Here is a 21,456-nt window from a genome sequence, read left to right on the forward strand (position 1 = left end):
GAAAAGAGTAAATGATCTACCAACACTACAATATTGATGCATTTGCGATCTTTGGGCTTTTCAAAATTCCCCCAAACCATTAAAAGAAAAGAGAAAAATGTTGAAAAAATCGTATTTTACGCGAGCTTATACATACATTTAAAGCTTAGAGGGAAAACTTTGAAGGCCCTTCCATGCTTCCGTGATGGTCATTGTGTCCAAGTTTTAGCTGTCATTGCGGACGGAAGATTCACTGTTTGGAACCAATAAGTACCTCTAATATTGGTATTGCAGTAATTTCTGAAGCATTTCTCGCAGCCTGTAGGTTCTAACGTCCAAACTGAGGCTTTAACGATTTGCTGACTGAGGGACTATTTTTAGGGCGCGTAGGAATACTTTCTGCGAACGCTGCGTATGTCGTCGTCGTAGCAGCTCGGCCATCTTGCTTGCTTTCTGAGGTGAGAGTTTTGGAAGCTTGCCTAGTAAATTTTGCCTTTTACATGTTTTCTTTTCGCTTAAAGTTTCCTAAACAACGTTCAACTCTTGGATATTGCTTGTCTGTCTCCAGCTACGTTAATTGTCTAATGTGTTTTTCCAGAACATAGTAGCTGTGACAGAAACTAAGGCCACCGAAGTTTCTGCTTCAGCTACGTTACGCCTACCACCTACCGGTCCTACAGAATATTTATTAGTCAGTCAAACTAAACAAACATGTGAGTACTTTCTAGCGGCATCTGTTAGTTGATGTGCTTGTGTGAGCACTCCAAGAGTTCCTTCGTTCTTTTCCTGTAGGAATAGACTCAATTCTGAATCGCATCTAAGCCCTCTTCAAGTGCATATCCCCATCGATTTCTATCCCATTTTATGAAATGAAGATCGTTCTTCGCCTTTGTTTTATTGTTCAATTCCAATCCTTTTGAAACTAATTTCTTCGGCGTAGATGTCGGTTTTCTCGTTATGGAATCGGTTAGACCTTCCATTGATGTCAGTTTCTAGTGCTCTCCTAGCAAAAATTGGCTTTGGCCTGGTTTGGCCTATTTTTCGAATACCGTTTACTGCGATGTCGGCCTAGTTTCTGCTTTCATTCTTTTGTTGAGCTCTGACTTCTCCTGATAATTTCCTCTTCTTCATCAGTGTTCACTTATTAGGCCCCTATATACCAAGTCCACTCTTGCACTGCAAGAAGGGTTATTCTTAAACTCCATAGCTCCATACCTCAAAAGTATACTAATATACTTCTCCAGCCCTATTTGTTTTTTGTGTGTATGGAGCAAAGCAGAGACTCAGGTGTGCAAAATGTCTTTGCATTAAAAAAATTTCTGTTTGCCAGGAACCGAGACAGAGATAGGGGTAGTTCAAGAGATGGACGCCGAGGAGGGGCAGGAGGTGGTGGACGAGACTTTGGCAGATCTGGCGGAGGAAGCAGATTCGGTGGGGGTGGTGGATTTGGAGGAGGCGGATTTGGCGGAGGTGGATTTGGAGGTGGTGGCGGCTTTGGAAGCAGCCTGAAGGGAAAACAGCCTGGAGAACGCCTCCGTAAACCTCGATGGGATATGAGCACTCTTCAGCCATTCAGGAAGGACTTCTATGTTCCACATCCCAATGTTGCCAACAGGTATATATTTTCATATATAAAGCTTTTTTGTTGTAATGGCTCTTTTAATTGTCTTTTGTCTTATCCTGTCATGCAGGACACCACAGGAAGTCGCTGCATATCGATCCAGTGTTGAAATAACTGTAAAGGGGACCACTGCTCCAAATCCAATTATGTATTTTGAAGAAGTCAATTTTCCTGACTATGTAACTGCTGAGATAAGGTATTACGGCATTTCCATCTCAAATTTATATCTTTAGTGTATGGCAATCCTTATCAAAAACATTTTGTCTCAAAGGAAACAAGGATTTTCTCAACCAACACCAATTCAAGCCCAAGGATGGCCGATTGCCATGAGCGGCAGAGACATGGTTGGCATTGCCCAAACTGGTTCTGGCAAAACTTTAGCTGTAAGTTACTCGACCCTCGAATGACTATCCTTATTTCATCACAATCACAGTAATTTTTTACGTTAATGTTTCTCTTTTACAGTACATTTTGCCAGCTGTAGTTCACATCAACTTTCAACCCAGGATAGTGCGTAATGATGGTCCAATAGCTTTAGTTCTTGCTCCTACCCGAGAATTGGCCCAACAGATTCAGCAAGTGGCAACAGATTTTGGCTCCTCTACTTATGTTCGCAACACATGTGTGTTTGGAGGCGCGCCCAAGGGAGGTCAAGCTCGTGATTTGGAAAGAGGAGTTGAAATTGTGATTGCTACTCCTGGGCGGTTAATCGACTTCCTGGAACGAGGCACCACAAATCTACGGCGGTGTACCTATCTTGTGTTGGATGAAGCTGATCGAATGTTAGACATGGGCTTTGAGCCTCAAATTCGCAAGATTATTGAGCAAATCAGAGTATGAATATGTTCCTAAATATTTGTTTTCCTTCAATTAGTATTATTTTTTTCATCATTCTATTAATGCCAAATTTGTAATACAGCCTGACCGTCAAGTTCTCATGTGGTCTGCTACTTGGCCCAAAGAAGTTCGCAACCTTGCTGAAGAGTTCTTGACAGATTATATCCAGATCAATGTTGGCTCTCTTCAACTGTCTGCAAACCATAATATTCTTCAAATAGTTGATGTTTGTCAAGAATATGAAAAGGAGGGCAAGTGAGTTTCATGCTGGTTGCTGTGTATATCCTGGAGGTTTTTTTTAAGATGTCATTTTTTACTGTCTGATGTTTATATTCTAGGCTGCTTAAACTTCTTCAAGAAATTGCTGCTGAAGCAGAAAACAAAACCATGATTTTTGTTGAAACCAAGCGCAAAGTTGATGAAATTACTCGTGCATTGTCTAGATATGGGTAAGTTATTGCAATGCTTGTTTCTCAAGCTTCTGGAGTGTAATGGAGCCAACTGAATCAAATCTTCAATTTCATATCTTGCTTTTAGATGGCATGCTATGGCCATTCATGGAGACAAATCACAACAAGAGAGAGATTATGTACTAAATGGTACGTGTTTATGCTTCTTCTACCTTTACTATCTTATCTAAAACTTTTCATTAATAGTCTTAAATGCTTGTTCACAGAATTCAGAAATGGCAAGATCAATATTTTGGTGGCAACTGATGTAGCAGCTCGAGGGTTAGGTAAGACAATTGCTAATATATTTTGGTTTGCAGTTTCTTCAGTGAACATTCTTCTTGCACCTTCTTTAACGTGTGAAGAGGGTAGGAGCTTTGAATGGCTGTCACACATAGGCCTTGTGGTCTCACATTCCACATTCAGACTGACTCTTGTTCCAGTACTTCTTCCAGACCACAGACCTTCTTGCTGTGTTTGGTATTGGATACTAACTTAAGTGGGTGTAGGCCAATTTTCGCACTGTGTTTTTGCATTCTGCAGCAAGTGAAGCACGTGGTGGTAATGCATCTGCAGTCACATTTCATGTGTGTAATTTGTTTATAGAAGGGATTATGCCTTACAGAGTGACCACATTTTGGTATAAGGTAATGCTTTCCTGACACATTTTCCTGACACGCCACCTGTCCTTTCTAGTATTTATTCATTTACTCATCATCTCACGTCTCTTCTCTATCCCTTCTTCCTTTCTACTAGAGGTAGTGAAGACCTCTTTGTGGTTGAGGACAGCTGTGAAATGTTGACTGCAGTTTTGTGGACATATTTGCGGAACAAAAGTCAGTGTCAGGGGACGGCGCGGTGTTTTCTACCAGACTAGTTGACAAATTGAGTCGAGGCTGATGCCCTGGAGTGTCATACCCAGCTGTGTTGTGGCTGTGTTTGCGGAGCTGGTCAACTTTTAATGCCCACAAGCTAATGCATGATGCAGTGGCCCGAACAAGGGGATGATTTTCATGGTCTTACTTTTAGGCGTGGACATGTGTTAATAATGTCTGTGAAACAGACTTTGTTATAGAGTATGTACTGGGTACTTGTTACTTTCTAGTTTGCCATGAAGTTTCAACTCACTATAGTACTAGGCTCATTTGTAGATTGGGACATCTTTTGATAAAATACTTTGTTTTGAGGGATCAGTATGCTGTGGTATGCTTTCATGGTTTTAATGAAGCTGAGCAATGGCCATAGGGTTTGACTAAGAACTTGTATTTCACCTCAATATCTCATAAGAATGTAGGAGCAAATGGAAGCAAATGTTGGACGGTCTTTTGTTGTGTTTAAGAAGACTTTTGGAAGTCTTCTGGAGCTTTGGACCTGGTCCTATCCTGCATCCTTCACCACCCAGCAAATATTGTGTTCAAGCAGCTGCTAGGCTGGTGTGTGATAGGACTGTGTCATTTTGTATAGAGAGGTGTGGTGCCTTCATCTCTATGGAGCTCAGCTTTTTTGCCATGTGGATTAATACTATATTGTGTTTCTCTTCCATTTATTTGTAAACCTAACTCAAAGATGTGTGCAAATCTAGATCATGGAGAAGTTTGTGCCATGAAACCATGAAAGATCATTCTTAACAGACCCTGCCTGCCTCATAGAGATGTTGGTATTGACACATCTCTATGCATATTATTGACTAATGGCCGCTCCGCCAAACTAATATCTTGCCAGCTCTTAGTACCAGTATTAGGTTTGGGTCACTTTTTTCCCCAGTTTATTACCAGTGGATGTGCCTAATTTTTTTTGTCCAAGCTGAGTTTGCCTTGAGTGAGATGCATCATTGTCTCACTAGTTGCTATCTTTATGGTTGCCGAAACTATTGTCTGTCCGCAGACAAATGCATGCTTCTGTTTCTGCAGCCAAGAACTGTCTGTGTGAGCTCTCAAAATGCCAGACAGACATTGAAGCTTTTACTCAGTTTGGATTTGCCAAGTGCCTTGGCAGGTGGATGCCTATCCCTGCCTCTCTGATCGTTAAGGGGAGGTGACCTGAAGAGCTAAGAGCAGGCTGCGCCCGGCAGCACTGGTGCTGGCTTGAGATGCATTATGATACAGACGGTGTGTGACTAGTTGCACTTGTGCTAGCTGGAACCGTTTGTGTCAATGCTGTGTTGTGAGTGGGCATCAAGTCTTAAAGCTATTTGTCAACTATTAATTAAGTCTGGTTGTTGTTTCTGTTTTCCAGAGGCACATGCGAGATGAGGTGGTTTCCCCTTCTGGCAGTGCCTCTGTGCGGTTGAAATGTACTCCCCGCTGTACAGCCACGCTGGGGAAGGGAACTGTAACCGCGTTTTACATACCACGCCCACCGCACCGCACCGTCGTTCGTCCTGACCAGAGTTAGTTGTGAAGCTCTAGGAGTGTAGTAGGCAGGCATGAACAGGATTCCAATTGGCCCGGAGGGGAGCACCAAGTGTGCGCACCAAGAGTGCGGCAGCTCAGGTAAGGGCAGTGTCGACTGGGCTGCGTTGTTCAGTTCAGTGGTCGTCGCTCTTGTCAGATCTCTCACTGTTTGTTTGGTGTTGAGGTTTCATTTTTTTATTTTATTTGAAAAAGAAAATTCCAAACATAGTTGGTTTTTTTAAATTGCTCTCTCCGTGTTAGAATCCTCAAGCAGATATTCCTTCTGAGTTTCATTCACTTCTTTTTGGTTGAGAACAAAGCAAAGCTGTTGCTTCGATGATACAAGCCATCAATCAACTAAACAAAATGTGGTGATTGCTTTAGCAAATTTGTTTATGTACCTCTCAGACTTTTCTGTTGAAATCGAGAAGCTCATTATCAGCCACATTGCAGAATTTTGCAGATGACAGGTCTTCTGTTCTTTGCCTTGTCTCAGTTTTCGCCTGGTCTTGCTAAATCTTTGTGTTCCATCATATGTCCATTATTAAAACTGTGTGTCATGCCCAATTGACTTCATACTTCAATGTAGATTGTTGGTTGCAGCCAGATAATAATTACCACACCTTGGTCTTGAATATTTTCTTGTCAGTTGACTGTACTTAGGGTCTTTATCAGTATGTTCTGTTGCAAATTGTACAGCATATGTAATATTGTTTGCTATGTTACAAATCTTACAATATTCAATTATCCACCAGTCTGGATATTAATCAAAGTCCATTACAGGCAGGTTGTTTATGACTTCCTATGTGTTTGGAAAGGCATGAAGACTTGTCATTTTGCATTAATATGTCCCACATTTTAAATAAGGGACTTTCTGCTGAATGGTCCGTAATTATTTTTAACTCATGCCAGTTATTGTTCTTATCAAAGACAGTATTCATATTTGGTGGCGAAAGAAGCTACTTTTGGATTGAACAAATTGCATGAGAGGTTAAAAATAGTTTGCAACTTTACTAAACCATTTAACCTGAGAGTGATTCAAGAGTCAACAACATCTTAGTATTTTGTTCACAATTTGTGCATTGTTGCTTTATGCACATTTTGTTAAAAAATATTATTTTTTACTCCTTGCATAGTCATTTACTTATTCTGATCTTCCAGTTTTTCCTTTTAAATACCCTTGAATGACTCTCACAAAAAACAAATGCCTAGTTGCGGCTGCAGTTCTTAACAATATTTGATCTCTCTTCTAAATACTGTTAACTCTTTCCTGCAGATGTTGATGATGTTAAGTTTGTCATCAACTATGACTATCCTTCCTCATCGGAAGACTACGTCCATCGCATTGGGCGTACTGGTCGGTCACGTCAGACAGGAACTGCCTACGCCTTCTTCACACCCCAAAATGGAAACAAAGCCAATGACCTGATCAGTGTACTCCAGGAAGCAAAGCAGGTGGTCAATCCCAAGCTGTATGAGCTGAGTGAAATGTCCAGATCTGGTGCCTTCGGTCGAAGTAAGTATACAGTGTGCCCTGTGCCCTTGTTTTTTTGTTCCCTCGCTAAAAGGCCATTTGTTTCCCCAGGCCGCAGCAGGTACGGCGGCGGTGGTGGCGGCGGCGGCCGCTCTGGCGGTGGCTTCCGCGGAGGACGCGACGACCGTGGTCCTCGCGGCATGGGAGGCGGTCGCAGCGGCGGCCTTGGGGGCGGCGGTGGCCTTGGCGGTGGCCTCGGCGGTGGCCTCGGTGGCGGCCTGGGCGGCGGCAGCCGCGGCAGCAGCTTCGGCGGTTCGAGGGACGACCGTGGCTCCAGGGGCTCTCGTTGGGGCAGCGACCAAGGAGGCGCTGGATACTCCGCCAAAGCTGGCGCGGGGGCTGGCGCTGCGGCTCGACCAGGCTTCGGCGCTCCTCCACCTCTCCTGGCCGGTGCCACCGGTGCTGCGGCGAGCGGGGCTGGGTACGCAGCCATGCCCCCCGGCCCGCCTCCCGCCGCAACCAACACCATGGCCAGCAACGCCATGGCCTACGCCTATGCCAACCAAATGAACGGCTTCGCAGCCTACACGCAGCCGCCTCCACCTCTACCTAAGTAGACGTAGACACCTCTGATTTTGATCTCAAAAGTATTTCATTGAATATTTTACGTTCTATGACAACTATGTGGTAGTAGTTGACTACATTCCCATAATTGAACTAAAATCTTGTGTGAATCTAATTATTAAATTGACATCTTCGTGTATAATGCTTGTCATGTTTTAAATTTTGTTTTCTTTTTTTTCCCTTTAATTTTTATTATTTTTATCTTACTTACATAGTTGGTGTTTTAAATGTATGTGCAAATAGTATAGATTTTATGTTTATGAGTATATTGCACTAAGAAGTTGTGTTATATACCAAACAAGCAGTATTTATGAGACAAAAAGAAAATTAATGAAACAATGTGTTTCATAGAATTGGCTGTCATGATCTACTGCTTTCTTCATTATCAAATGCGCATGTACAGATCCTATTGTTTATGTGATATTCTTTTCTTCATTTCTTGATGTGCTTTTGGTCCAAAGTAATTGATGTGGTTAAGGTGCTGGCTGCACTTTTGTTCTGTGTACTCAAGGTCTCCAACAGCCTTACTTCATTTTTTTTTCTCTCTGCAAAACTTAAATTGTACTTGGTTGGAAATAAAGATCTATCCAACCTTGATGGAAAATCAAGTAAATCAACTAAGCCTTAAACCTAACACCATCCACTTTATGGAGATGCTTATTGGTCTGGTATCCAAATGGAACAATCGTCATGATACAGGATTAAAAAGGTTAAATTTCATAAACACACCATTTTTTATTTTTTACATTTTTATTTTGAAGCTTTAGGATAAGCGTCCTGAGAGGCGCTGGACACAAGCTGGGCAACTTCATTGCGCGCACCCTGAGTCACCTTCTACAGAGAAATGGTCAGACTCCACTATGTCTTTCATTTCAAGGAGTATCTACAAACTACAAATTCCACATTCAACTTACTCTATATCATGGCATGTCTATCAAGATCACAGAGCACTAGAAAATTACAGGCAATCTTATCACAGGGCTAGAATCAAAATCTACCACTAACCAACAGCTCTACATTCAACACATCTATAAAAATATGTAACATATTCTGATCTAGAAAGCTCATTTACACATTTAACTAAACAGTTAATTGACAAATGATATGTCTGATTCTAAAGAGGCTAGTTGTATGACGGATTACAGAATGAGGCAATCAGCCTAAGTTCATGAACTTACAACCAGCTGAACTAATTAAATCAATGGGCAAAAACCATTTATGTGTAGCACCAAACTTGGATTTTTGACTGTTCTATGGACTATTGTAAAACTCAGGATAGAAGAACAAAGTTACTGTGAAGTTGTTAATGTTTAACAACTGATAAAACATTAGTACCACCGTCATGGGGCAAACTAACAGAAAGTCTCAAACTCAAAATGTTGTAACATTATGACCACTGACAAACACTTTCTTGAACTACAATTTCTATTAAGAACAAAAACTTAAAAATCCTTTGTTTCATGTACAATTATCCTGGTAATAGAATACAGAATCCATTTTTTGCTTTTATGATATGGTTTACAAAACAGTCGGGAGCTTTTCAAGTTTCCAACAATGTTGTTAACGAACACAATGCAAATTATCTAATACCCATTGAATTTTCAATATGAATCATTAACACTAAGACTCATGAAGGCAGCTGCAAAATGTGCGTTTCAGTCAATTTGATAAAAGACATTTATAAGTATGAACATACAGTACACATGCTGAAAGCTGAGAAAGTGGTGATGATGAATGAAATGGTCTAGTTTGAGCAGGTTTTAGAAAGTCTATCAGAATCATTGTTTTCATTAAACAAAGACTGGCATACTGTTATTCGCTATACATCTATTTGAGTAAAAAAACAGCACTCAATAAGGATTGGAAAGAATCAGCACTTTCTGTTTACGAATATACAGTACTAACAGCACACAACAGAAATCATAGGGATAAATCGGGGATTTGTTTTGATTTGCTCAGGCAGTTTTTTGGAGCAAGCTACTCCAAGCCTTAACACACTAATTAAAAAAAAATGCATAGAGAATTTTAAGAATAAAATTAAGACCAAAATAATGCACTTTTCTTGTCGGACTGAAGACAAATGGCCTGCTTCAAAAGGTAATTTGGACAGAAAATTAATACTTCAAGATAATCTGATTGATAACATCACAATAAAATTGAGTCTGCTTGAATACTGTAAGTTTATCAGTTCTGACTTCAAAATAAAATTTACTTTTAGCAGTCAATATGGAAGAGCAAAATGCAGCTGCAATGAGTTTGATTCTGTTTGGTTTTTACAATAAAAGAGGTGAACAACTAACTTTTTGATAGAAAAATTAGTGACGTAGTAAAATTTAAAAGCTTTCCAAGCTTTGATTTCTGATTAATGGAGACGATGCAGACAAAGCAAAATTGAGAGCACCATTCTAACAAACATGATGAGCAAATGTTAATTAAGAGAGCTTGAAGCTACATGCGCATACCCAGAGTGGGGGTCACACCTGTGGAAGCCACAGACCAATGCCTCAGAAGGAATGCAACATACAGTACAACCAGATTGAAGGTGGGAAAACTGCAGTCCAATCCGCATCCGCCTGAAGGTAGGCACCAACACTACCAATCCACCTGTAAGTAGGCAAAAGGTGTGACATGACCCCTGAAAGTAAATCCTGGGTATATCCGCCTGACAAGCTGAGAAAAGAAACCTAAAAACCATACTGTTGTATCAGAGACCTTACATAATACTAATACAAAGACAACTAAGTAACAAAATGGGAGATCCCCTGAAAAAAAGAAAAGTGCATTGTCTAGAAAAATATTGACAGGAAAGTTTGTTTGGATAGATCATACATAGTTGTATGACCAGAAGGGAATTTTGTAACCACAGAAACCTAAAACTAAAACATGTCACGAAATAAATACAGTAGTGCAGTCAAATATAAATACGATCCATGACACCCCCTACTAGTATAATCCTAATTGATATGACTAGACAACAAAGTCTATTAATGAACCACACAGGCAAAATATGCCCTACTCCACTAAACCAGAAACAGGTGTTAGTTCAGCCTATGAAACATTGAAGCATTTCTAAATTGCAACATGTTATTAAAAATTTACTGAGTGGCATGAATAAAAGGTCAAAATAAACAACATCTGACACCTTGCCACATACCCTGTGTGTTGCCACACACTCAATGATCTCCTCATTCATGTAAGTAATAAAAAGTCACTATTTTGTGTCCCTTGGCCAAGGATCACTTATACTAAAACTTTAAAGATCTTCAAAGAACTAACATCCAAAAACAGGAACATACACTAACATTGCAGATACCACTCAATTTGAAGCACATACAAACTACACACAAAGATACACACAAATACTCAATTTGATTGTCTAAGGTCTCTTAAATGCAATAAATGTCATTTGCAGAGCACTACGTTCATTGAGATAAGACAAAAGCAAAAATAAAAAAAATGCCATTGCCAAAAAGCAATAGACACCTTTTTGCTAACACGGAATGGTACTGACATGAGACAACTTCATGCCCTTCTTGATTAAGGTCCAAATTATACAGGGAAAGTTTAAGATAAAATTTGATATGATTCACACAAGGTGAGCACCACTAATGTGTTTGGTCTCCTTCCAGGTTTGTAACATCAATAAAATTTACTGCAGTATGTAACAAAACAACTATAAAAATATTTCTAAGATAAAATCTCATAAACCAATGAAATTGGTTGATATGTATAATTTAAACTCTTACAAGATTAAAACACCAAGCCCAGCTCATATAAATCTGAATAATTTTTAAACCAACAAATTTGACTTCAGCATTAATTAGAATTGTAGTAGTAAAAGGTGAACAAATGATATGTATGAGAATTGACATTTGTTTATGGTAGAGGCTATCCACCCAAGAAGTTGACTAACAAACTGATATGCTGCTGAACTCAATACCTCGTTTTCTTTTGCTAAAAAACAAAACAACAAAAAAACAAGCTTAAAAAGATATTTTTTGGAAATTTTTTAAAATGTCCTAAAGCCTCTTTTGCCATCTAATTTATACACCCCTAAAACACAAGTAACACGCCCCAGAGATCTTACCAACGAAATACTTAAATGATGAAATGATAATGTGGTGTAATGAAACATTTTTCTTATACAATATAATATTACAATCAAAATCAATAGAATTGTTGATATGAGCGACATTCTTACTATTTTATAATGTAGTAAAAAAATTGACTTCAACTGTTAAATAACATTATGAGATTGGGTCCACCTGTCAACAAGTTAGGACCTCTGGAGGGTTTCTCGAATACATTTTCTTTCAAACTGAACAAACCGAGGCTGCCAAAAAACAGCCGTCGTGAAACTTTTGGATAAATACAGTGCACAGCTCACAACAGTGCTTCAGTCAACATCAATCACAGACATTAAAGCCTCAACCCGCATTAGAAGAAAACAAAGGAATTTTTACGTAGCACATACAATATAGAAAAGAATAGGGGGTTGAAGGATGTACGATCAAATTTTTAAAGCATGAATTAGGAAATTAAGGTAAATCTACAAGACGAAGATCTACAGAAGAAACTTTTTCAGACAGTAAATACTGACTGCTGAGCCTAAGGATATGCAGAAAACTTGTCAGGAGGACTCTGGAAGGATGGTGGAGACTTGGGTTCTGATGGAGTGGTTGAAACCGTTGGTGAAGATATGGCCAATGTCTCCAAACTAGCGGCAGCAAGTGTTTCTTTCCATTTCTCTTCATCCAGGCCACAAAGATGAACTGCGTTGTCAGATTTGCAGCGACGTAAAGACAACAAAGAAATCTGAAAATTTGAATTAGTTGTTGAGCCATACAGGCAATCCAGCATTGCAAGATGTAAATTGCCCTAAGAAGCTGATTTATAATTAATTCCGACAAATTGACGAAATCCCACATACCTTGGATTGCGGTCGAACAGGTAAATCCGAGTTGGATTTTTTCATGGCCATATCAGCAGCTGCCATTGAATCAAGGGACCGTGTTCGTACACCGATGAGCTCAAGAATCTCTCGAATTTTCTCTGGATATTCACTGTGCCCTGGAATAAAACACACACAAACACACTATAAGAAAATGTCATAAGCCATACAAAAATTTTTCACTTACAAAATTACCATAACTTACCTGAAACCAGTTCACTTAAGTCATAATTAAACATACGTCGGTCCTTGAAATTTATGGGCTGTAAACCTGCCACTCCACTTGCCATTGAAAAAGTACGGTACAGGAATTTCAAAAGCCAATCACCCCTAAATCAAAGAAAAAATTCCAGCATTAGATTAAATTTGGCAAGAATTTTGTTCATTCATTAATTTAACTAGAGCAGAAACAAACCTGCAGTAGCCATTAACCAAACGGCCAGACACAACTCGAGCAAATCTGGACCATTCCTTTGTGCTGCCAGTGACAGGTGCTCCAATCAGGATGGCGTCTTGAATAATGCCTTCACTCTTTCCTGGGCGACTTGCCATCTCACGCAAGCAGTAGTAGATAACTCTGGCTCCAAGGCTAAATCCAATAAGGGTTACAGGCCTCTGACCCTGTTCCCGTGACATTAAAACTTCAGCCAGTTGCTTTCCAACTTCAGCAGAGCGACGGCAGCAAACACCCCATGGGTTGTCGATAACAGATGCCAAGGTGATCAATGATGCAGGCCACATTATTGCATTTAACAGACCTAAAAACAACAGATGTATTCAGCATGTTGACTGGTAAGAAAAAATTTACCTACTCATGTGTCATACCTGAGAGTATGGTGTATTTCAACGCTTCCTGAGCAGCCATTGAAACAGCAAAGCTAAGAATGTATTCCATTGCACGACCAAGTTCCAGGAGGTATTGGGATTCGTATCTCAAATAATATTGTTCCCGGGAGCAAAGCAATGAACGCCATGGACGAGTAAAGTTATCATCACTGAAATAAAATGTAAAATTAAAATTTAGTACACAATCATTTGAAAAAAAAACAAAAAAACTTAAGGTGAGGGATAAGACATGATGTACTTACCCCTCATCAGAAAGCCACCCAGACACAACTATACTGATATGAAGCTGTTGGGTAATGAAGGCTCGATTGTTATTGGAATTGGAAGATGACTGAGGATTTAATGTCAATGGACCAAAAGCAAACTCTTCAATCTCCCCAACTCTTTTTTTCATCTTAAACCCTACAAAAAATGATGTGGCATTACATAACAGTATGTAGTTACACTGATAACAAATTTTCAATAAAGACTGGCATGACCACTGTTCAAATACCTGTGAGGCCTGCTCCAGCAACTCCAAACAAGGATCCAATGATTGCAATACCAGCTGTCGATCCCAAAGCTGCTGCTGCTCCGGCTGCTCCTGCTCCACCAAGGAGAGTGCCCATTCCAGCTCCAATCAGAGGTGCCGCAAGCCCTCCAGTGAGTCCCAGTATAGCTCCGCCACCCAAAGTTGCTAGTCCAATCCATGCATAGCGTTTTATTTTACGGCCACGGTGGCGCTTATTCACTTCTTGCTGCTCCTCTCTGGAAACACAGGAAAAGCACATTGTAAAATTCATCACTTTTCTAATATGTATTACAGGTGATTTCTCATTCAACTTGTCTTAGATTAAAGAAAATAAAATGCAAAATCTTACTCAGAAAGTTCCTTGTGTTCTTCAGTTAAAAACTCGACCACTGACTCTTCGTACAGCTCTAGGAGCTCCAATGGAACATGGAGTAAGACAGCAACATGGCGAATGAGAACTCTCATCCGAGCATCATAATTTCCTTGAGTTGAGAACAAAAAAGGAAATTAACTTCTGTACTAGGGGATATTTCTAAGCTCATTATGTAATCAAGGGCGTTACCTCCTTTTACAGCCAGCATCACCAAGTCTTCCACAACAAGAAGACTTTTGCCCTTGAGATTTGTCTCACCGAGCAACAACTCCACATAAGCATCAGTAGATTGGTTACCCTGCCCTTCAATGAGACTGATCATCACACCTTTCACCTGTAAACATGGCAAAGACATTAAAAATAAAAGTATTGCATTAATAAAGAATTGAAATAACTTGGAGAAAAGATATGTTAAGCCAAAAAACCTGTTTTGGTAGTTGCAGATGGTGTAACAAATTGTTGATGCAACTTTGATTGAATGACTGGTCCCATTCATAATTGTATAGTTCATGTAGACAAAGTGCACAAATAGCAGCATAGGAATACAAGCCAGCATCTGATAGTAGAGCACGTAACTGAAGTGTCTTTCCTGTGACAAGAATTACAGAAATCAGGTGAAGTTACATTCACTGAGATATCTTCAATCTATTCCAAATGATCAGGAAAATCAATGGGAACTGTCAATCACACTGTGTATGTCCATGACCACAGACTAAAGTGAGCCAACCAAGAAGGTTGCAGATGGTTGCTGCCACCTGTCATACTGACATTCACGTCCTGACAGTTTCAGTCAAGTCTCATCTTCATGAGAAGAAGGAAACCCAATTGAAAATAACGCGGGACTGTGCTGCTGGCTCTGACTTTCGTGTCTTCGAGCCTGTCACAAGGATACAAAGAAAATGACAGCTGACCTAACCCTAACACTCACCACTTTTTGTGAAAAGTCGATTGCACTCCGAGGTTGGGTCATCTCCCGAGTGCTTACTGTCTGCGACGGCCGCCATGTTGACACTTAAACGATAACAAAACGAAACACCCTGACATTTATAACAACTCCCCAGAAATAAAATAAATATTCAACCCCATATACAAACATAAAACCTCTAAACAAACAATTGACGATCTGAGGTCGTTCTGCTCTGGGCATGCCCAATGCGCACTTCCGGTACGTCATCGGAAACGGACCGGGCGGGGAAGGACTAGGAAGGACGAGGTGGAAGGGCGGGCCGCATTTGACTGGGGCCAGGTTAACCTTTTCCACTTGGAGAGAACTGGGACACTGTGAGAGGGAGTGGCACTGCCGCACCGCCGAGGAACTCACCTCACGGCCAACTCGCACGAAAATGCTTCGCTGGAAGCACGTTTGTCCACCGAAAACGCAAACAACGACAAGGGACAGAACAGCCCAAGCAGGACAATCTCTCTTCCGCTGTCTTTTCGCACTGTTTTTCTGAGCCCGCAAAAGAACTTTGAGTGTGCGGGTTTGCGAGCGGTGAGGTGAGGCCGTGCGTGGAGCGGGACGACGCGAGACAGACTGGCAGCCTCGTCCGGCGACACCCACGCCGCCGTCGACGGCCCTCGACCGGAAGGACAGTAGACTCTCTCGCACTCATGGGGCTTCCCCTAGAGGTGCGAGAGAGACAGGACGACTCTCGGAATCAGTCTGCAGGCCGGCCAGGAAACACAAGGGCCGGCAGGAAAAAAAGAAGAAAGCGGTAGGGGGTAGCTTACATGGCCGAAATGTACAAGTGCAAGCTGGCAGGTTGACCCTATGCGTGCGCGTGTGTATGTGTGTGTGTGTGTGACGCGCACCATGTGCTGGGGCCGGGGCTTCTCCACCTGGCAGCACCGCCAGCACTCTACTGGCACCGTGCTGCGCCATGGCTGCACTGTGTCGCCTCGACACGCGTTTCCACTGTGCCTGCCTACCAGCGTACCAGCGGGGTCGGGTTGCAATCACTTCCTGGAGCGCCGCGCGCCGCGCACTGCGAAGGCGCCGGATCGGGCGATCGGTGCGAGCCTTGTCCTTGTCTCACATTACGAGCCAAGGCGGCGGCGGTTCTGGCCGCTGCCGGCTGTATGGGCTCGAGGTTTAAGGTGTGCCCCCCCCCCCACTCTAGAATGTGGCCACACTTAGCCAGTGGGAGGTTTGAACCATCTGACTACGCTCGTACCACCTATCGAGTTTTGTTCGGTAGTCACGTTGCGGGCTCTTGCCGCTCTTACCTTTGACTGCGTAGGTACGCGCACACAAGTGTGTAGGAGGGGAGAAAATGAGCTCCTTCATTTTATTTACACAAATGTTTCTTTATTTACATTAAGATTGGTTATAGGGATTTTTATAATAACGGTAATAATATTAATGCTTACAGTGGTACACTTTTGTTACTCTGAAACAAAACATCTCGCTTGGGCTCGCTGCCCCAGTGTGGCTGTCCTCCATGCATGCGACGTGTATCGCATGCATCATTGCAATTCTGAGAAACGGGGTTTGCACAAGATTGGCTAGGGTCATGATTCATCGTCGGACGGATTTTTCCTTGTATTTTTTGCCACATTCTTGTGTCACCCACATTGAATGCACTTTCTGTTTTTCCCTTTTTTTTTGTCTTTATTTTTGCTTTCACCAAATCAAATCACATAGTTTACACATGTTGATTGAACCACATTACGTTATCATCAGGCACTTTTAATTAACTAGTTAAAGTTTCAACATGAAACTGGCCCTCACCTAATTTTGAGGCGGAATCCAAGTGTCTGTTTTTATAAAATTAATTATGTCACCCACAGAAATTTCGTGCTAAGAAGTAGTGCAAGTAGAACAACAATAGTTGAGTAGTTTGTGGTGATTGGTGAATCGCTTTGATGCACACCACACCGCTCAAAATTCACAGAACCATGCGTCTTGGTTGGCTCCTTATACTTTGATATGTCTACAGACAAGGTCTGGGAATAAAACACTCGTAAATTTTCTGCTTTGGAAAGATGTACAATAGCGTCAAAATTCTGACCTAACACATTCCAGCTCAAAACGAATAAAACTATCTCTTCACCAACGGTCCATTCTGTGACTGTCTTTCACTCAACATTTTTACAATTCATAATAAGCGGCAAAAATGTGGTCATCACCGCACCGGAAGATTGAATTCATTCTGAAGTCAAACAGTAAGTATTTGATCATTTCACCTTTTTTTATAGATTAAAGCCTTACGACCCATAATTTACAAAACATCAACAGTAACAACAACAAACAAAAATCAGAAACATTGAAGACAGTTATGAACAAAAATATGACAGCTAGACACATGAAAATCTGCGGCACGCCTAATGCAAACTTGTCTAAAGGCAAGCGGTATGAACTCTGTTGACTTGGTCGAGGACTCATCATCAGTCTGAGAGCGTCCGCTGCGCTCCCCGTGAGGAGAGCCTGGGGAGCCGGGAGAGCCACGGGACTCGCGGTGGAGTGGACGACCCGAAGCGCCTCTGCTTGCTCTGCTCGCTCTGCTGCAGCGCGCTGCGGAGCTGCGGACTCAGGGACCGGCGGCCGCCTGAGGCTTGGCTTGAGGTGCCGGACTGGAGGTGCTGGACTTCCCCCTGGGCCGAGGGGAGCGGGCCTCACGTTTTGAGCTTTGCCGACGCAGAGGAGGGAGGCCGAGGTCGGTGTCCTGGGGACCTCTCCCTCCGCGCGCACGGCACACACAAACACACACACACAAACACACAATCACTGACAGTCATCTTGCCGGGCACCGATACGTCTATGTCTGGACTGGCGCCGCGTGGTGGGGCGTGGCGGGGCGTGGCGGGGCGTGGCGGGGCCTACACGACTCGCTACCGGAACGCCACCAGGGTGAGGTAGGGCGCCAGCACGCAGACCAGCACGCGTGGCAGCAGGGTGCCGCCGCCGCCGTGGTGCATGGCGGCCGGGTGTTCTCCTGCGGACAGAGGCACACTGTTAGAAAACGGGCAGCGACGCCGCACTGGGGAAACCGGAGCGTAAAGCTGCAGTTCTACCAGTGTGGAAACACAACACTTCTCCAGGGGCGGGGGCGGTTACATTGCGTTGTATCGACTACCCCAGCGGACTGCGTGCGAGCTGGGAGCAGCGGTGCGTCGTGGAACGGATCAGAGGAGAGTGAGTTACACTGTTGCAAAAGTCAAACAAGTTGTGTGTCAATATTAGTTGGCGCGCAGCTGCCCGGAAGCACGGATCTCCCCACCCTCCGCGAACCGGGCCGTGGCTAGTGGGCAGGCAGAGATGTTGAAGCAGGGGGCGGTAGCCTTGGCAGCAGAGCCTTGGAAGCAGAGGGCCGGTGTACCCCACGCTCAATGTACGTACTGGGGCACAGCCATCGCGCGGTGGTTGCACCCACCCCGGCAGGCCGCACGTCGGGGGTACATTCGTCGCGTGAAGGCTGTACCCTCTTCCGGTTCCGGTCGGATTTGATGGCACACAGTAAGGCCGCCAGCACGGGGCGGTAGCCTTGGAGGCAGAGGTCCCAGCTCTGCCGTCACCTGTTTACCACCCGACACCCACCATGGCAACAAAAGCAACATCCAGCCGGCGGCGCGGCGGCGCGTCACAGCACGAGGACGACACGACACTCAGGCCGTACATGGCGGCGCGCAGATTTTTACTGCCCGGCCGACGCGCGGGCCGTGGCGGCCGTGGCTGCGCCGCTGTGGCGGGCAAAACGCGCCGTCAGCCCTTCCCCACAGCCTGATTCCGAGAGGCGCCGCTCTGTCTCTCTCGCACCGATACGGGACGCCCCACGAGTGCGAGAGAGACAGAGCGGCGAAAACGACTCTCAGGCCGCAGTCCAGCCGGCGTGGAGGACGCCGCGTCGCCACGTCGCCGCCTAGAAGCGCCTCGTCGTTGTCTAGCCCTCGCATGGTGGCAGCTGTCGGCTCAATTCCAACGGGCCGTGTTTTCACACTGTGGGCGTCGCTGGCGTGGCGACGGCCACGGGGAGCTTTACTGCAGCCTGCACTGCTAGGCCGACACTCCGGCCCCATCACCATCATCAGCCCGTCCCTGTCCTCGCTGCAGGATAGCCGCCGACCGTCCTAGACGCGAATCGAATTTCGTGTCGACGCCGCCAACTTTGAATCCAATTTTCGACCCTTCTTCCGGGGACAAGTAAAGGTCTTGTATGGAAAGTTGGAGTGGCTTCCGTGATGCTAAACGGCCCCCGGGCGGAGTTATTTCCACGCGGCTTCTTTCTCTCGGCAACGAGAAAAATAAAATTGGCCCAAATACCGCGGGGGATACTTTTCGCATCCTTGTTTTCAGTGGTGTAGGGCCGTTTGTTGTGATCAACGTCGCCTTGCAACCTGGTGCACCGTGCAAACGGTGGAGGCGGACAAAACTCCAGACGCGTTTTGAGCTCCAGAGTCGCTAAACAGGACTCAAACCGAACGTGTGACCCCACCAATGGATTCCTCGTGCGGAGAGCAATCCATTCATGAGGTCACACATTCGATTCGAGTCCCACTTTGCCACTCTGTAGCTCAAAACACGTCTGGAATTTTAACCGACCAAGCGAGCCAAGAGCCAAAGCAGCAGACCTACCGTTGAGTATGTGCACGCGGACGGTGGCGGGGTTGGCGCTGGCGGGGTCGCATGTGTAGTCGCCGTCGTCCGAGGGCCCCGCCTTCTGGATGAGCAAGCGACTGGATGTGACAGGGCCTTTCTCCGTCACCAGGCTGATGCCGCCCCGGGGAGAGTCGAAGTTGATGACCTGGAAAGCAAAAGTCGCGGGTTCAAACACTGCCGCAGCCGACTGTTTTTCTTGTTTCTCTCTTTCCATTGCGTTCTTTTTTAAGGGAAGGCCATGAGGCGAAACTTCGCAGGGTGCCTATCCGGTCCCTTTCGGAGTACAGTCAGTACAAACTTTCGCAAAAAAGGGGATTTTTTTCCAGTGCAGACCGCGCAGGCTGCACACTGCAGGCGCCCTGCTGACTGCAGGTGCAGCAGTTACAGTATACTGCGGCGCGAATGGTCGCCGCCGCTGCAGCCGCTGCAGCGCATAGTGCTCCGGGAACCTCGCCTCGCCTCGCCGTCTCGCTCGCACGCACGCGGCACGCCCGTCCCGTCTTTATCTAAACCGGTGGTTGTGATTCACCCGTGGGAACGGAATCGAATATGGGGCGGGGCGGTGGGGGGAAATTGCATACTGCAGCAGCGTTCGGGTGGCGGGGCGGGGCGGGGCGGGGCGCAGTGGCGGAAAGGGACGAAGAATAATACGAATAATGCATCAGACGATGTGCTGCAGCACCGACATCCATTTTTTTTTGTTTCGCGAAGAGGCGCTTTCTGAAAATACCCTCGCAGCGAAAGGACGGCTTTTGTTCGCGCGTCGCAACAAAACATTCCCCCTGGGTTGCACAAGCCCTCCTCGCAAAGTAAAAGTAGGCCGGCATCACGCATTCATTACCTGCAGCGCGTGCTCCGACGCAAAGTTGCCAAATCAGACATGTTTATTTTGCTTTCCATTCTTTCTGGCCGGGCTCCCTGTTCGCAGTGCTCTCCCCGCCCGCCCCCTGCACCGGGGCTCCGGATTCGACAGCCGAGTTGATTAGTTTGACAGTTGGCCACATTTGAATAAGCGGCTTTTCTCCAGGAGACTAGGCAGCGCAGCGGCGTGCCCACGGTGGCCCTCGCCTCCCCCCCCCCCTCGACCTTCGCACCTTCCCACATTACTCGCTTCAAACCAGCGGTCCCCACCCCACAATGAGTCCGACGTGCCAGAGAAAGAGACGGCGAAAAGGTGGAGAAAAAAAAGAGATGCTTTTGCTGTTGAGTTTCCAAAATAGAAAGCTTTTCTTGTTCCGGTGGCGTGGATGCTGCTTTCGATGTGGACCATACGCACCCCGTGGTTGTGGCTCCAGATGACGGAGCTGGGCGGTTCCGGGGAGAACTTGACCACGCAGGTCAAGTTAATGGTGCTGCCCTCGTTGATGTACAGGTCCGGTCCGCCCAGGATCTCCGTCTCCGGCTCTGTGAAAAAGAAAACAAGCAAAACAAAACTTTTAAATGTATGAAAATAGCACGCAGGCAAGGTTACGCGAAGCCCGATAGTTCTCATCGGCAAAGTCACCCTGGCGTCCGAAAGCCTCAAGGACACCGCCACCTTCGACGACGGCGAAGAGAGGATTGGCGGTCTTTTTTAATTCGCGGTCGCGAGGCTGTCCGCGCTGATGAACGCACACTCTCAGAAAACCTCACTTTATTGCACGTTAGTGTGACTAAATTTTTGACGAATTTAACAGTTGCGAGGAACTGTCGAGGAATTTTGGTTGAATCGAGTCGATTATTCGAGAGTGTGCCACGCGGTAAACCAGCGAACCAACCCAGGCCGGCTAACGCGAGCAAACGGGCGAGTTTGACGTTCCATG

At 44.7% G+C, this 21,456-nt stretch overlaps 3 protein-coding genes across 9 annotated transcripts in view; 1 reads left to right on the plus strand and 2 right to left on the minus strand.

Annotated features, from left to right (window-relative positions):
• Positions 1-214: 214 nt before the first annotated feature.
• Positions 215-7,974, plus strand: LOC117645505 (ATP-dependent RNA helicase p62-like). 2 transcript variants are annotated; one of them, XM_034385761.1, is made up of 12 exons: positions 215-437; positions 578-692; positions 1,310-1,594; positions 1,671-1,796; positions 1,872-1,983; positions 2,066-2,434; positions 2,520-2,692; positions 2,776-2,886; positions 2,975-3,036; positions 3,114-3,173; positions 6,556-6,795; positions 6,865-7,974. In XM_034385761.1, coding segments are annotated over exons 2-12 (2,046 nt in total). In that variant the 5' UTR covers positions 215-437; positions 578-690; the 3' UTR covers positions 7,371-7,974. The 2 variants fall into 2 exon arrangements, with proteins under 2 accessions (XP_034241652.1, XP_034241653.1); XM_034385762.1 differs by lacking the exons at positions 6,556-6,795; positions 6,865-7,974 and adding an exon at positions 5,122-5,313 and having other exon boundaries at positions 222-437.
• Positions 7,975-8,108: 134 nt separating this feature from the next.
• Positions 8,109-15,511, minus strand: LOC117645507 (transmembrane and coiled-coil domain-containing protein 4-like). 3 transcript variants are annotated; one of them, XM_034385765.1, is made up of 12 exons: positions 15,380-15,511; positions 14,987-15,069; positions 14,484-14,647; positions 14,248-14,392; positions 14,035-14,167; positions 13,668-13,921; positions 13,417-13,576; positions 13,154-13,323; positions 12,744-13,086; positions 12,534-12,658; positions 12,308-12,447; positions 8,109-12,192 (listed from the first exon to the last, which is right to left on the minus strand). In XM_034385765.1, the coding sequence occupies exons 2-12, from the start codon at positions 15,060-15,062 to the stop codon at positions 11,986-11,988; spliced, it is 1,917 nt and encodes a 638-aa protein (XP_034241656.1). In that variant the 5' UTR covers positions 15,063-15,069; positions 15,380-15,511; the 3' UTR covers positions 8,109-11,985. The 3 variants fall into 3 exon arrangements, with proteins under 3 accessions (XP_034241656.1, XP_034241655.1, XP_034241654.1); XM_034385764.1 differs by lacking the exon at positions 15,380-15,511 and adding an exon at positions 15,160-15,285; XM_034385763.1 differs by lacking the exon at positions 15,380-15,511 and having other exon boundaries at positions 14,987-15,235.
• Positions 15,512-16,344: 833 nt separating this feature from the next.
• The window catches only part of LOC117645116 (zwei Ig domain protein zig-8-like), a 145,645-nt gene continuing 140,533 nt past the window's right edge, over positions 16,345-21,456 (minus strand). For all 4 annotated transcript variants that reach the window (XM_034385035.1, XM_034385036.1, XM_034385037.1 and 1 more), the window contains exons 6-8: positions 20,931-21,058; positions 19,631-19,799; positions 16,345-17,993 (exon numbers count right to left, since the gene is read on the minus strand). In XM_034385035.1, coding sequence (XP_034240926.1) covers positions 17,890-17,993; positions 19,631-19,799; positions 20,931-21,058 — 401 coding nt within the window. In that variant the 3' untranslated portion in view covers positions 16,345-17,889. The remainder of the gene's footprint in view (positions 17,994-19,630; positions 19,800-20,930; positions 21,059-21,456) is intronic.

The sequence above is a fragment of the Thrips palmi genome, unplaced genomic scaffold (genome assembly GCF_012932325.1).
Source record: "Thrips palmi isolate BJ-2018 unplaced genomic scaffold, TpBJ-2018v1 HiC_scaffold_18, whole genome shotgun sequence".
Lineage (NCBI taxonomy): Eukaryota > Metazoa > Arthropoda > Insecta > Thysanoptera > Thripidae > Thrips > Thrips palmi.

Bases quoted from the DNA above. Each gene is read 5' to 3' on its own strand.
- LOC117645505 (XM_034385761.1), top strand. The intron at 1,984-2,065 runs GTAAGTTACTCG...TCTCTTTTACAG, and splicing joins GTTCTGGCAAAACTTTAGCT to TACATTTTGCCAGCTGTAGT. The intron at 6,796-6,864 runs GTAAGTATACAG...TTGTTTCCCCAG, and splicing joins ATCTGGTGCCTTCGGTCGAA to GCCGCAGCAGGTACGGCGGC.
- LOC117645507 (XM_034385765.1), bottom strand. From the start codon at position 15,062: ATGGCGGCCGTCGCAGACAGTAAGCACTCGGGAGATGACCCAACCTCG. The intron at 14,648-14,986 runs GTGAGTGTTAGG...TTCTTGTCACAG, and splicing joins TCGACTTTTCACAAAAAGTG to GAAAGACACTTCAGTTACGT. The intron at 12,448-12,533 runs GTAAGTTATGGT...GTTTTATTCCAG, and splicing joins CTTAAGTGAACTGGTTTCAG to GGCACAGTGAATATCCAGAG.